At 41.3% G+C, this 14,889-nt stretch overlaps 1 protein-coding gene across 2 annotated transcripts in view; it reads right to left on the minus strand.

Moving 5' to 3' along the window:
• Positions 1–9,543: 9,543 nt before the first annotated feature.
• Positions 9,544–14,889, minus strand: part of LOC134435875 (uncharacterized) — a 14,685-nt gene continuing 9,339 nt past the window's right edge. For both annotated transcript variants that reach the window (XM_063184915.1, XM_063184916.1), the window contains one exon: positions 9,544–10,879. In XM_063184915.1, the coding sequence (XP_063040985.1) occupies positions 9,548–10,846 (1,299 nt within the window). In that variant the 5' untranslated portion in view covers positions 10,847–10,879 and the 3' untranslated portion in view covers positions 9,544–9,547. The remainder of the gene's footprint in view (positions 10,880–14,889) is intronic.

A 14,889-nucleotide genomic window follows, 5' to 3' on the forward strand; every position in this document is an offset into this window, starting at 1 on the left:
CTAGAGATGCAAGTTTGTGGTCTAACTCCCATGTTACTAATGATAGGACACTTATTCTGTCAAATGCAAAAAAAAATCCCATTCAAATGCTGTGACTGGATTGAATAGATTGAATCTCAAATCATTTTCCTAAAATAAAATCTTTTAGGCATTGTGTTTTTTTCCTCTCTAATAAATGCTTTTTCACAGCAATCCTGGCAGTCATTCTGTATAGGTAGACCTGAGCAACGTACATGAATGGAGAAAGGGTCGTACCTCTGCCAAAACTGGCTGAATAATGTAAACATTTCCATCGACAGCCTTTACAAACAAGAGCTGAAATGTGCTGCTAAATATCCACCTAACTAATTTTAAAATGCATTTTATCGACTCATATGATATTAAGTAGATATTTTGCCTGACATTTCAAATCTGGTCGTTGGTTAACTTTACGTATATTAACACGATTTTAGCATGTTTTTAGCATGATTTAGCATGTTTTTTTTAGCATGTTTTTTGACAGAGGTGGGCAGAGCTCTGTCAAAGTATTTTTGGCTTAGGCCTACTGTAGATCAGCCCGTCACCCCCATACTACAATTATGATTGGATCAGTCCACTGTAGCCTATATTAAGGATGCACTAATGGGCCGTCCCATCTACATTGTGGACGGGAATCTAGGGGAATACATGAAACAAACAAACAAACGTTGCATCGGCCACTGATGACTGTTGGGCCACCGGGAAAATGTGGTGTATGCCAGATTGCCAGTCCAGTCCTGGAGGTAGGCATGTTCTCCATTGATATGCATTGACTGAAGAGCACAGGTCTACCTACAGAAGATGGAGGCTGCACTTGCTGTTCTTCATGCTGTCGCAAATTGCTGTGTCACCTCTAGTCTAATGTTCTACCTCTATGGTCCTCCAATTCACAAGCATCAGTGGATGAGTATGAATGTATTGTGCTTGCTGTCCTTGTGTACACCTGTGTGAAGTTGGCACCCCATATGTTGAAAATCTGATTAAAAGCATTTTGGTTCGATTGTGCATTGTTTGTGCACGATTGTGCAGGCAAAATGAGCGTTTGTGCACAAACCCTCTTTAAGATATTTACATTTTAAGAGGTTGGTGACCTTAGGTCACTCAGCACCCCATTAACCTCCAAATGACTCAAAAATGGTTGGAATCGTTTGTGCTTCGTTTGTGCACGTTTGTGCAGGCAAAACTAATGTTTGTGCACAAACCGTTTTTATGTTATTTAACTTTTAATTTTTTGAAAGTAGGTCACTCAGCACCCCATTAACATCCAAATGACTTCAAAATGGTTGGAATCGTTTGTGCATCGTTTGTGCACGTTTGTGCAGGCAAAATTAACGTTTGTGCACAAATCGGTTTTTATGCTATTTAACTTTTAATTTTTCTAAAGTAGGTCACTCAGCACCCCGTCAACCTCCAGACTGATCCTCCATTGAGGCAGTCGGTTCATATGCAAAATAGGGAGGCGGAGCACTCGGAGGGTCACAGGCAGCCTCAAAATGAATGGCAGTGACCCTCTTCACACTTCAAAAAAGTGGGACAAACAGATGACCACGAGCACTTGTAGAATCCACAGTCCCCCCCCATTTTTTTGTTATTTAACTTATAATTTTGTGAAAGTAGGTCACTCAGCACCCCGATTTTCAATATGTCATGCTTAATGATTATATGGATTTTCTACTTTTTTGTATTATTGCCATGCTTCTTTATGGATGCTATACATAGAAATGATCTGAGCAGGAAAACAAACAGCCCTTTATCTGAAGAATATACAGTGAGTCCAATATGTATTTGATCCCTTGCTGATTTTGTTGGTTTGCCTACTAAAAAAGACATGATCAGTCAATAAATGTTATGATAATATGTATTCTAATATGGAGAGACAGAATATCAAAAAGAAAATCCAGAAATTAACTGAAGAGAATATATATTAATTTATTTCCATTTCATCGAGCAAAATAAGTATTTGATCCCCTGCCAACTGATTACAGTTCCGGGCCCACAGACCAGATGGGCATTTCCGATCAACTTGTCATCTGAATTAAAGACACCTGTACATACTAACATGCATAAAAGACACATTGAATCAGCAGAATCAGTCCATAGTATGAGTGAATCAGTCACACTCCAACCTCACCAGCATGGGAAAGACTAAAGAGTGGTCAAATGATATCAGGGACACGATGTTAGACCTGAACAAAGATTAAATGGACTGCAAAGCCACAAGAAAGAGACTGGGTATTAATGACCCAGCTGTTGATGCATTTCTTCCAAAATGTGAGGAATACAAAATGACTATCCATCAGCCTGTCTGGGGTTCTATACAAGATTTGACCTTTTGTAGGGATTTGATAATCATGAGAACAGAAAGAAATCACCCTAGAGCTGTACGGGATGAACTAGGCAATGATATCAAAGCTACTGGGACCAAAATCACTGATAAAACTACTGGTAGCACTTAATGCCACAGAGGTTTAAAATCCTGTAGTGCACACATGGTACCTCTACTTCAGAAGGAACCGGCGCAGTCCCACTTGAGGTTTGCCAACAAACATCAGACTGGTTTAGGATATGATAAGGAGGTGCTGTAGTCAGATGAAACCAAAATCAAGCTGTTTGACATTATCACAATTCAATGTGTTTTGAGAAAGAGTACTGCTGTCTATGATCCCAAGAACACCCTCCTCACCATCATGCATGAAAGTGGTATCATTATGGTTTGAGGGTGTTTGTCTGGCTAAGGCACAGGACAACTTCGCATCGTCAATGAATGGATGGAGGGAGACATGTAATGTGCAATCCTGAGTGCAAACGTCCTTCCCTCCACCACTACACTGAAGGGTGGGCCATTTTTGGATCTCCCAACATGACAATAATACACAACATACAGTCAATGCAACAAAGGAGTGGCTCAATAAGAAGCATATTAAAGTCGTGAAGTGGCCTAGACAGTCTCCAAATATTAACCCTATAGTAATTCTATGGAGAGAACTGAACCTCCCATTTGCAAGGCCACAGCCACAAACTATTAATGTTTTAGAGATAACGTGCAAAGAAAAATGGGCAAAAATATTTTCTACTATATGCACAAACATTGTCATTAACTAAAAGAAGCATCTAACCTCAGTGCTAGACATATAGGGCTTTGCCACAAAGCACTTTATCCTCTTTAGCTAGAGGGGTCAAATACTTATTGGCCTAAATTGAATACAAATAAATTAAAATATATTATTTTAAGTTATTTTCTGGAATTTCTTTTTGATATTCTGTCTCTCCATGTTTGAATACATATTATCATAAATGTATAGACTGATCATGTCTTTATTAGTGGGCAAACCGGCAAAATCAGCAAGGGATCAAATACATATTGGACTCACTGTATAAGACAAAATGTCTGACAACTATGTAGTGTTGAATCATTTATTTGGACAAACGGCACAACAACTTGTGAACATGTGAAACCAACTGGCAGAACTGATCAGACTGTAACGGGCCTGGTATAAACAAGGCAGACTAGAACATGAAACATTTTGTCTGGCAGTGCAAGATTCAAAACTGCAGGCTGTGGGTTGCTCCAAACCATTCAAGCTGCCTCTGCATGTTATGACCAACAAAAGCAGCTGTAATTCAAATGTGTGGAGGACGGATTTGTGACAAAGCTCAAATGGGAATATCTTCCCTCAAATATTTCCCTCATTCAGGGCTGTTTTATTAATTTTCTTGTTGAACAAAATCAATCCTTGGTGTAGATGACAACATGCGGTAGGATGACAGACTTGTAACAGGCCATTGTAACATTTTTGGCAAGGTCATCATATTCCTCCCATCTACATGAGGATCGCCGACAGAGGGCCACATAATGCCCAACCATTTTTGAGTCATTTGGAGGTTGACGGGGTGCTGAGTGACCTACTTTCACAAAATTAAAAGTTAAATAACTAAAAAATGGGTGCACAAACGATTCCAACCATTTTCAAGTCATTTGGATGTTAATGGGGTGCTGAGTGACCTACTTTCAAAAAATTAAAAGTTAAATAACATAAAAACGGTTTGTGCTCAAACATTAATTTTGCCTGCACAAACGTGCACAAACGAAGCACAAACGATTCCAACCATTTTTGAGTCATTTGGAGGTTAATGGGGTGCTGAGTGACCTAAGGTCACCAACCTCTTAAAATGTAAATATCTTAGAGAGGGTTTGTGCACAGACGCTCATTTTGCCTGCACAATCGTGCACAAACGATAGCCAGGTGACTCAATGGTTTCTTGGAAACATATAGCCATCTGTCTCTGACCCCTCCACCTGCAGCTGAACATCCAGGTCTCATTTGAAAGAAAGGCAACGGCCTCAATGTGTCTACCCTGGTGACCAATTGCTCTTGAGTCGGGGAGTATTCCAAGCATTACAATGCCAACCATTTGGTACCTACAGAGAGTTCCCATGAATAAATTAGCAAATCAAAATCAAACAGATCACAAGTTCCTATCCCTTACGTAATCGTCATAGAAAACACCCGTCCGCAGTCCTGAATAAGAGCACTATGTTCAGTATTTAGCAGATTAAAGGTTTATTTAAGAGATACAATGTTTCCACTAGGGGTGGGTATCGCCAACCACCACCCGATAAGATACGCATCCCGATATAGGGGCCACGATACGATACATCGCGATATATCGTGATACACGTGTAATGTAAAAGACTGCCTTCACAAAACGGCAGGTCTGGCAGTTGCTGTGTAGCACTCAAAATTCTATTTATGCTATTAAATAAAGTATCGATAGGCTACTGACACCTTCGATACGATGCGCATATGGTGAAGAGGCCTGTGACGATATATCCCGATATACGCTACCAGTATTTTGAACACACCCATCAGGTAGCCTACATGCCTGATGACGTATCTCTAAAATAAACCTTCAATTGGAGTTGCAGAGTAGACTTTTAGGTGCTGGTTACAGCTATGCGGACATTTATATCCCCAAAACGCGGAGCGGCAGAGATGTAATGGTTTTGCGTGCGCCGCCACCGCTGGGTCCACCGCTGGGTCCGCCGCCGCATTAGGTCTTTCGTGTTAATGCGATAAGTGATGTTTGGATTTGTCCCAGATTCGGTGTGTTAATGCTTTCGGGTAGGTTCATGAACTGATTAGATTTTGGAGGCCAACACTTTCAAGATGTCTGAATTCAAGATGGGCAAATTTCTGTTTGACCCATAACTTCTGACCGGGTGGATGGATTTGTCCCAGATTCGGTGTTTTAATGCTCTAGGGTAGGTCCATTCATTGATTAGATGTTGGAGGCCAACACTTTCAAGATGGCTGAATTCAAGATTTTTGTTTGGTCTATAACTTGCTACCGGATGGATGGATTTGTCCCAGATTCGGTGTGTTGATGCTCTAGGGTAGGTTCATGAATTTATTCTATTTTGGAGGACAACACTTTCAAGATGGCAGAATTCAAGATGGTGGAATTTTTGTTTGGTCCATAACTTCTATCTGGGTGGATGGATTTGCCCCAAAAATGTTCAGCTTTGTTTTTACAATAGTCATTTGGTTTAAAGCCTATGCATAGCACTGATCTATGTGTAGATATTATATGTATTTCTTTCATAATTTCTATTTGATAGGGGAATGATATGGGACTGGAAACGTCACGTTTCAGGGATAAACCCATAAAATAACATAAAAAAAAACATAAATCCATTTAATAATAATAACAATAGTAATACATGGGTTTTATAAAGCGCTTTTCATGACACTCAAAGTCGCTTTACAAATGAGAAAACATATAGACAATACAGACATACAGGAGTAAACAACAGAACAGAGAGAGACAACATAAGACGACAACAACAACAATGGATAGGAGGAGGGGCAGCGGTGGTGGTTGAAGGAACTGGGTAAGCAGGTCTAGGTGTTGTAAGGTCGTCTGGAAAAGATGGGTCCTGAGATCTTTTTTGAAAGATGACAGTGAGTCAGACCAGAGAATTTACAATACAGGGAGAAGGTTTACACTGATTGGTTTCCATTGTAGCCAGTTAGCTTTGCATGCATACTGCAGTTCCTATGGAGTGTCCACTAGTTGGCGAGCTCCGATAAGTCTTTCATGTGGGAAAATGTATGGAATGCAAAAGGGAGCCCAAATGCTAAATACATTGCTAATGCAATTTCCAGTCACAAATCTCCTCAACAAAATGTTCCTGGTAAGCACTATTGCTGCTGTTTAATGATAGGCTGTATTGACAAATCTTTCAGGTATCTAGTTTTACAGCAATGAAGAAGATTTCGATCTGTACTCGCTAGCATCCCGCTAATGTTTATGGGTTTGACCACTCATAAATTGAGTTTTGTAACCCAGTATATAATAATCTGGTCGCGCAAAATAATCAAAACGCTACTCAAACGAGGTCTTATTATTTCTAGCTTCGAGCTGAATAATAATATTACAGGGCAAAAAATAAATAAAAATTATAATAGTAGAAAACTCCATTGACACCCATTCATTTTGCACTTGTTCGGAGTAGGGTTAGCCATTTGTGGCTAGTAGCTAGTTCCGCGAGTGAACAAACCCCTGGTCAGACTCACAGATGACCTGAAGGGAAGGAAAGGGAGTTCCAGAGGGTGGGGGCAATTGGGAGGGAAAGTAATCTCATCACCCCCTGCTGGCAACGTTCCAACCCCCTACATGAAATGAATGGGTTTTTTCTTTTAAAAATTACATCTCGGCCCTGACGACGAAGTAGGAGTAGTGGCAGTCATATATTGGCCCGTTTCATCGAATCAGGTGGTAAAATATTCGTTTTTTCACTGGTCTGAACTGATTTTAATATTCTTAAAAAAGCTAATACAGAACTACACTGACTCGCATGTGCGGCGTGTTTACTCCATGTAATTAGCATAGCCAAATTAGCATAGTCAAACATCAGCCAGAGAGGTGGTTACTCGTCACCACAGAAGCCATCATATCTACTAGAGAAGTTAAAACCAAACCAAACTAATCGCGTGTATATATGTGTAATAAGAAGACAATATGGAACTCACAGGATTACAAGAATGTGAAGAAACGCGAAGAACTTGCGTTCATTCGCGTTCATTTGTTTCTCTGTGTTGTCAATGAGGCACGAAGCACAGCATGCTGGGAGCTGTAGTCCGTTTCCGACCAGTATGGCACAATTTCTATTTTTTCTTAAAAGGGCAAAAAATGACTCATGATTTCCACAGGTAGTAGTTCATCCTATTGTGTGAGCTGAAAAATGTGTTCAAGTTCCTAGTCATATCTTTGTGGGATTTTTAAAAAAAACTCGTCTATGGGAGTTTCAATAGGATTGCCCTGGTGTTTGGAACGTAACCGCTAGGATCGCTGTTTTCCACTTTCCCTCCCAATGATGCAGAAGGCTCTGTCCCCCAGGGTGCGGTACTTTGTCTTGACTCTTGATGGTGGGGGTGAGGAGGTTGGCATCGGCGGGGAGGAGAGTGACGGTGAAGGAGATTTGTGAGATATGGGGGGGCAAGGTAATTTAGGGCTTTGTAAGTGATGAGGAGGATATTGAAATGTATACGCTGTTTTATAATTGGAAACCAGTGAAGTTGACAGAGGATGGGGGTGATCTGTTCTCTGGAAGGGGAGCGGGTAAGCAGCCAGGCAGCACAGTTCTAGACATATTGCAGTTTTTGAAGAACATTTGACATTTACATTTACGTGTAAACATGATATGTGGATAAAAGCATACCATGTGGATAAAAGCTCCACTATGACGTGTGTTTTAACAGCATAAATGGAATATCTTTAAAACGGTTTTCAAATATATACATATACCTGTAAACAGCTTCTTACTATCTCTGTTGATAGATTCACCGTTGTCCTGCTCCTGGCCTCAGTGAGGAAGGCGAGGCAAGGCAATTAATTTCTAAAGCGCATTTCATACATGGAAGCAATTCAATGTGCTTTACAAAGAGATAAAAAAACATGCATAACATAAAAACAATAGCAGCGCAAGGCGTGCTGTAAAGGACGATAAAAACACATGACAAAGGCAGATAAAAACTAGATTAAAAAAGGCAGGAATAAAACAGGAAGATAAAAAGAATAACATAAAAATAGCTAAAACCCACAAAAAGATCTAAAAGACAGCATCTGAAAACAGCTTTGTTTTTAAAACATTGAACAGATGGGGCACTTTTAATATCCTCCGGAAGCTGATTCCAGGGCCCCAACCCATTCACTGATTTGAACACAATTAGTAGAGCGTAGTACCTTCAAATCAATTCTATAGCTTGCCGGGAGCTAATGAAGGGACCTTAGGATTGGTGTGATGTGATCAAATCTTTTAGTTCTTGTAAGGAGCCGCGCAGCTGCACTTTGGATATGCTGGAGCTGTTTGATAGTTTTCCTGGGGAGGCCAGTGAAGAGGCTGTTATGCCTCTTTTCCACTGCCGGTTTTCTGGTAGGCCTATAGCTCCACAGAGCGCAACTCGCCCGCAACATTTTGCTTTTCCAATAGGCACGACACAGCTCAATCGTGAAGCAAAAAGTGGCGGCTGAGTCGCGCTGTGTCGAGCTGTAAGCCTACCAGAAAACTGGCAGTGGAAAAGAGGCATAAGAGTAGTCAATCTTACTTAAAATGAATGCATGCACTAGTCTATCTAAATCTTAAGGCATAAGACCCCTAATTTTTGACATGTTTTTGAGATGATAGAATGCAGAGTTAGCAATGGCTTTCACATGACATTCACTATCGATAATGACGCCAAGGTTTTTCACAGTATCCTTTGCTTTAAAACCTTTAGTTTAAATAGTGGCAATCTTTTCCCTTTCCTTCTTTGAGGAAGGATGTGCATATTTGTACTCTTCTGCCAGCCATTCGGCCTTGAGAATTATTATTATTATTATTATTATTCAGCTTCCTGTTATTGCAGTCCCAGACGTCATTTTATGTTATAGTCTGGTTTGTATAGTCTAAATGTGTGCGTACACAAAAAGCGACCTACTGACCTACGCGATGGCAGTCATTATTTCTCTATGGAGGGTCAGCGAAAAAAAGTGACCAAAGCGAATTCGCTAGGAGCGAAGGTAGCTGGGCAACCAGAGCAAATTTCAAAAATCTTCTAATGTCCCAGGCTGACAAGCCAGAGCAATCAAGTGAGTCACTAAATCAAGTGAATACAGCAAATTCATGGCGAAACTTCCTCAACGACCTTGGGTACTCTGTAGCTTAGGTCGTTAACTACAGAGTACCCAAGGTCATTGAAGAAGTTTCACCATGAATTCACTGTATTCGCTCTGGACGTGACATTGACATGTTTGATTTAGCTAATCATGTGAAATAATGACTTCCGTCACGTATGCTTTTGATGTACATGCACAGTAAGGCTTTCCCACAGCTGCTGATGTCAGCTAACTCCAAGAATTTGTTTCGGACTGCAGTAACAGGCCTCAGTCATATAGTGGCTAAACTATTGACGTTGCTTTCCTGGCCTACACCATCAATGTGCAACAGATTAGCTGCCTCCTTCATGGCCAAAGGTAAAGTTTTATATCACATTAAGAGTCCTGACTCATTAAGTGCTAGATTGATATTCGGTATCAGCCTCTTCTCAAACTCCCAAAGTTTCTTGTCCACGTGCAGTTGGTTTTTGTGTAGGCTCCCTTGCAGAGGGACCCTGACGTGGATTATGTGACAGACATCAAACTGGACATTGATGGAGGGTCCAAAGTGCTTTAGGACTGAGTGTACGGATGTCTGCTCCACAGAGCGGGGATTGATGATCATTTTAGTGGGCTTGTGTACTCCCTTCCGGTCAGGCTCACGGTAAATGTGTTCCAGGATATTTATACCAGGCACATTCTGCCACTCGCGCCGGCTAAAGCGCCCTCTCTCGTCAAACTGGGTTTTGGGGAAAATGGGGTTCTCAACTATGAAGACTCCAGCGTCATGATGCTGTGTCTGTAGGGTATCCATTAAGTCCCCCAGGCTGGCATGTTTGTAAGGCATGATAATCTCATCTATGTCATTCAGGAGGAGGTATTGGGACTGATACATGTGTCTGTATATGCATTCGTTCAGCGTGGTGAGCTGGCCATAGTAATGCAAGTCCCCAGGTGACTCCTGTGGCTGCCACCCATGAGAAGGCTTTAGGAATTTGTCTATTGACCAAGGAACAACCTCAAGCATACCCTCTTTGCTGTAGTACTTGAGTAGTTTCTCCACATCGGGCCCACTACTGGTGTTGTAGATGACCACTCGCTGAATGCCTATCAGCTTGTAGACCTCCATGGTCTGCACAAACTGCAGGGCATTGTTGTACTCGCCAAAGAGGTTGGATATGCACACAGTGAAACTGTACTTAAATGAATCCTTGGTCTCCTGGTTTTGAATGGGTAAATATCTCAAATTCTGGACAGTGATTGGGTCCATTGATATGGCCACATGTGTCGGCTTAAAGGATGATGAACTGTTGCACAATATGTCTGAAGTCCCGTAAGGAAAGCCAAAGTGATCGCTGTGTATTTCAACGACTGCCTCTGAAGACACCCGTTGACTACACCCGTCGTCCCACTCAGTCCTAGCGTTAGCTTGAACACAGAGCACACAGTACAGCTTCTTGAACGCCGATCTTCTCAGGATGCTAATCACCCGTATGGCCCCGCCTCTACGATGGTCCTTAAATGCAGACACCATGAGGTGTGAGGAGTTGTGGATGTGTTGAATTGTTTCTGGTGATATGGTGGTCTCGTGGTATAGGTCTGTGATGGATATCACCTCCCATTTCCACCTCGCAAGACCAATGAAAAGCACGATGAAGAGGCCAGCTAGCGGCCGAAAGAACCTCTGCATCCTGCTCTCAGCTGGGGTTTTCACACCGAACAACTGCAACACATACATGACATTACATTACATTACTGTTGACACTATGATCCAATGCGACTCACAATACAGTAGGTACATAGTTTGTGGAACAGTAGTTACACCACCGATGAGATGGCAACACAGTCTCACCCCCTCTTGGTCAGAAAGAAAGGTCATGCGCCCACACACATAAAAACGAAGCTGGCGATCTGATAGGAGAAAAATATTATGATAACATGTTACCCATGGCACTTGTACATTGAGGCTAGTGCTTTTGTGCAAAAACGTTCATGTATTGTGCAAAAAAGATTCATTTGAAAGATATTGGTGGTGTTGTCCTCAGCAAATCCTAGTGACTATACATACACTGTCAACACAGATTTCCACAGAGATATGATCAATATTACAGGATTTACATATATATTTTAAAAAGTGTGGGGGGATACGGATAGGTATTATAAGTTATAGTTATAGTTTTTACATATTCATCAATAAATACATAAAACAAAAACAAACGTGCCAATTTAGTATTCCTTTCATGTTCAACTTTCAATAAGAACACTGTGTATGTGGGTCGATGACAAATAAGAGTCTGTATAGTGCGGAATTCAAAAAGGTCTTCATAAAGCATTTTAAATGCTTCCACCAGGTGTTCACAAGTGTCTATTTTTGTATCCATGTTAGTTTAGTGGAATTTCAAATAGTGATTCAATATTTTTTTGAAAGGAAAAGACAGATTGCCCCCCCAAAAAATCTCAAGTGGCCCGACGACAAGATACAGTATTACACCCCTCACATATTTGCAGATTTGTACTGTAAGAATATCTTTTCATAGGACAACATTTAAGAAAATTCACTTTGACACAATGATTAGTGACCTGTTAATGACATATAACCGCTTAAATGTGTTGTTCACCCACAAAAACATAAAAATACAGCCATTAATGTTTGAACATGTACCCACAAAAGTGAGTACACCCTAGATTAAAATCCGGTAGAGAAGGGGCGATTTTGGCCCGAATTGTCTCAAAATTAAAAGGGATTAAAAGGGAGGTCATCGGTGTGCGTTTCAACCTTTCTTTACGTTGAACTTTATTTTACATTTTGAGTCTGCTCCTAGCTTTAATAGATTGTTGTGAGATTTAAATGAAATCCTATGGAGAGTATCGTGGTCTGCTTCAGTAGTCACAGAGTGCATGTTGACATGTATGTTTCAGTAGGTGAAACTCAGATTTCCAATGTTGACGGCATTCATGCATCCCCAAACCATGTCAGTCCCACTACCATGCTTGATTTGACGAGTGGTACACTTTTTTTTTTGTAAAACGTACTTGTTTACCACCACGCTTGACATCATCTAAAGAAAATTTGTTTATCTTGGTCTCATCAGACCCCACGATGGTTCCAGTGATCCATATCCTTGTTCTGTTCATCTCTGTGACAGTGTAGTATTCAAATGGTCAGATGCTATTGCTAACTTCCTTATATCATTGAAATTCCCCTAGTCATACTGTTTGCATGATTAAACATGATACATTTGCATGGCCTGTTTTCAGAATTCCTTTGTTGGAGTGATGTTAGGGTCGACAAAGACACTACTGTTATAGTAGTAACTTAATATCGCTGTGCTGTTTGTCAGGACACACCATTGATCACAGGAGCCACTGTCAATGACAGGAGCCATATAACGCAAATGAGTTTATCTTTGGTCTCAAGAGAGATGAACCGACCATGGATCACGAGAGCCATCGTGGGGTCTGATGAGACCAAGATAAACAAATTTGCTTTAATTTGCTCCCTTTTAATCCCTTTTCATTTCGAGACGTTTCGGGCCAACACAGCCCCTTCTTAGACACTCTCTACAGCAGGGATGTCAAACTCAGGCCCGGGGGCCAAATTTGGCCCGCGAAGCCATTTTATTCGGCCCGCGAGATCATTTCAAATATCTATTACAGTTGGCCCACATACACCTTAATGTACAGCGTAACATGACTTGGACATGGCATTTGCTATGTCACAGGATGTGCAGACACATTTGAACTAACAAATATGATGGGAAAGAGTGTGTGTGAAATTTAACGGTAACACAAACAGAGAAGTAACTGCAAGACCGGTTTCACCACGTTTATTTTTTTATGTTATCAATTCACCATCGCTAAATTTGCTTCTGAAATGCAGTACCATGTTAAATGCACGTTGTAAATCTTCCTCAGGCTGACATCGTTGCTGATTTACAAAGGCAAACTCTAGCTAGCACCTAGCTTCAGTCATTGAAAACATGGTGGGCAGAGCTAGCTAGAACTAGTGGTTTCCATTGTAAATGTACCTCTGTAGGCTATGCCATTTCAGCACAAACATGTCTGATAAGACGTGTTTGCAATGTATACAGTTAAAATCCTTCAATGCTCAGAGACAAAATGAAAGCAGGTTAAAGCTAGAACTACATTAAAAGTTCGTTGTCAGGAAGCGTACCTTGCCTGGCTCTGCTGCACTGAAGTTGAACTAGCTCGCGGTGGCGGCGAGTCCTGTTGTTGCTAGGCAACGAAAGTTTGGTTACTGCAGAACAGAAGCGTCTCAATCAGTATACTTCTGTACTTCAAGCACACTCGTTCTAGTTGTACCAGAGAGGATTTATAGAGGAGAGACCAAACTGGCAGCTTCTTCCGGGTGGTACTGTCCACGAGGCGGCGATGTTCAAGCAGAGGAGAGCCGTCCGAATGAATGGGGTTCCTATGAAGCTCCACAATAGACGCAACTGATGTGTCGGATATGGAGGGTCACCGGTTTTCCTTTTATTTTTCCTAAAGGAAGTGTAAATTGCCCCTCCAAATGGCAGTTGGTTTGATTTTTTAAACTCACTGCATTTTTTTAAAAACACGCATTTTGTGCATGAATAACATGAAACTCAATTACCCAGAATGCTGCACGTGAGCTCTCTACCCGGGTGATTCTGGAAAACAAACATGGCGGCAACTCGCTTTACTACCTTAAGAATGTGTAAATCCGACGCTAGATTTCTTAACTGATGAAAATCGAAGGTAGAAATCAACATTGTAGTGTCTAAATATGAGGTCGATTGGTCTATTTGTGGCGTACATCACGATCGGCTGAGTTGTTGGCCTCACGTTTGTCAGTTAGCCTGTGGCTAGGCTACTTTTCGCCGACGTTAGCATCCGGTTTAGTTCCCCATTCACCAATCGGATGTCGTCATTTCCTTAGCTAGAAGCTAGTGAAGACTGACTCACAAATGTCGAAGCTGTAAGAAACTAGATGGATATAACTCCTAGGTTACTGTGTTTTTAATTTTAATGTTTTATTTGCAGTCAGAGACGACCGTAATATGTTCAGGTTTCAGCTGCTAGCGAGGACTTATTGTGGGCGATTAGCCCCAGCCCAATAGGGGAACCCCAATCTGCTCTGTCTGAACAGCGCCCCTAATGCAAATCCATTGAACTGCTGCCAAATGTTGTATAATGGTGCGAATAGCATGTGGAACGGCTATAGGTAGAAAGGCTATGGTTGTACACTGCCCGCTCTGCTTTGCAGTATGGCTCAGAGACGCTGACGTTGTTTAATTGAGTACACTGACACACAAGGGTGGAGTTTGAGACGTACAACAGAGTGCTTTCGCACGCAGGCAGCAACCAGGGTAACTTTCAAGGTGAGCTAAAATGGTCTTGATGTTGATTTCATCCACCTTCAATCGTCGAATTACTTTAGCCTTATGCAAACATGTTTTATGAGTTAGTGTTAGGTTTATGTTTGTTCTGGAAATGAAACGGCATACAGAAGTACCTTTACAATGGAAACCACTAGCTAGCTCTGCCCACCATGTTTTCAATGACTGAAGCTAGGTGCTAGCTAGAGTTTGCCTTTGTAAATCAGCAACGATGTCAGCCTGAGGAAGATTTACAACGTGCATTTAACATGGTACTGCATTTCAGAAGCAAATTTAGCGATGGTGAATTGATAACATAAAAAAATAAAAGTGGTGAAACCGGTCTTGCAGTTGACTTCTCTGTTTGTGTTCA

The sequence above is a fragment of the Engraulis encrasicolus genome, chromosome 20 (genome assembly GCF_034702125.1).
Source record: "Engraulis encrasicolus isolate BLACKSEA-1 chromosome 20, IST_EnEncr_1.0, whole genome shotgun sequence".
Lineage (NCBI taxonomy): Eukaryota > Metazoa > Chordata > Actinopteri > Clupeiformes > Engraulidae > Engraulis > Engraulis encrasicolus.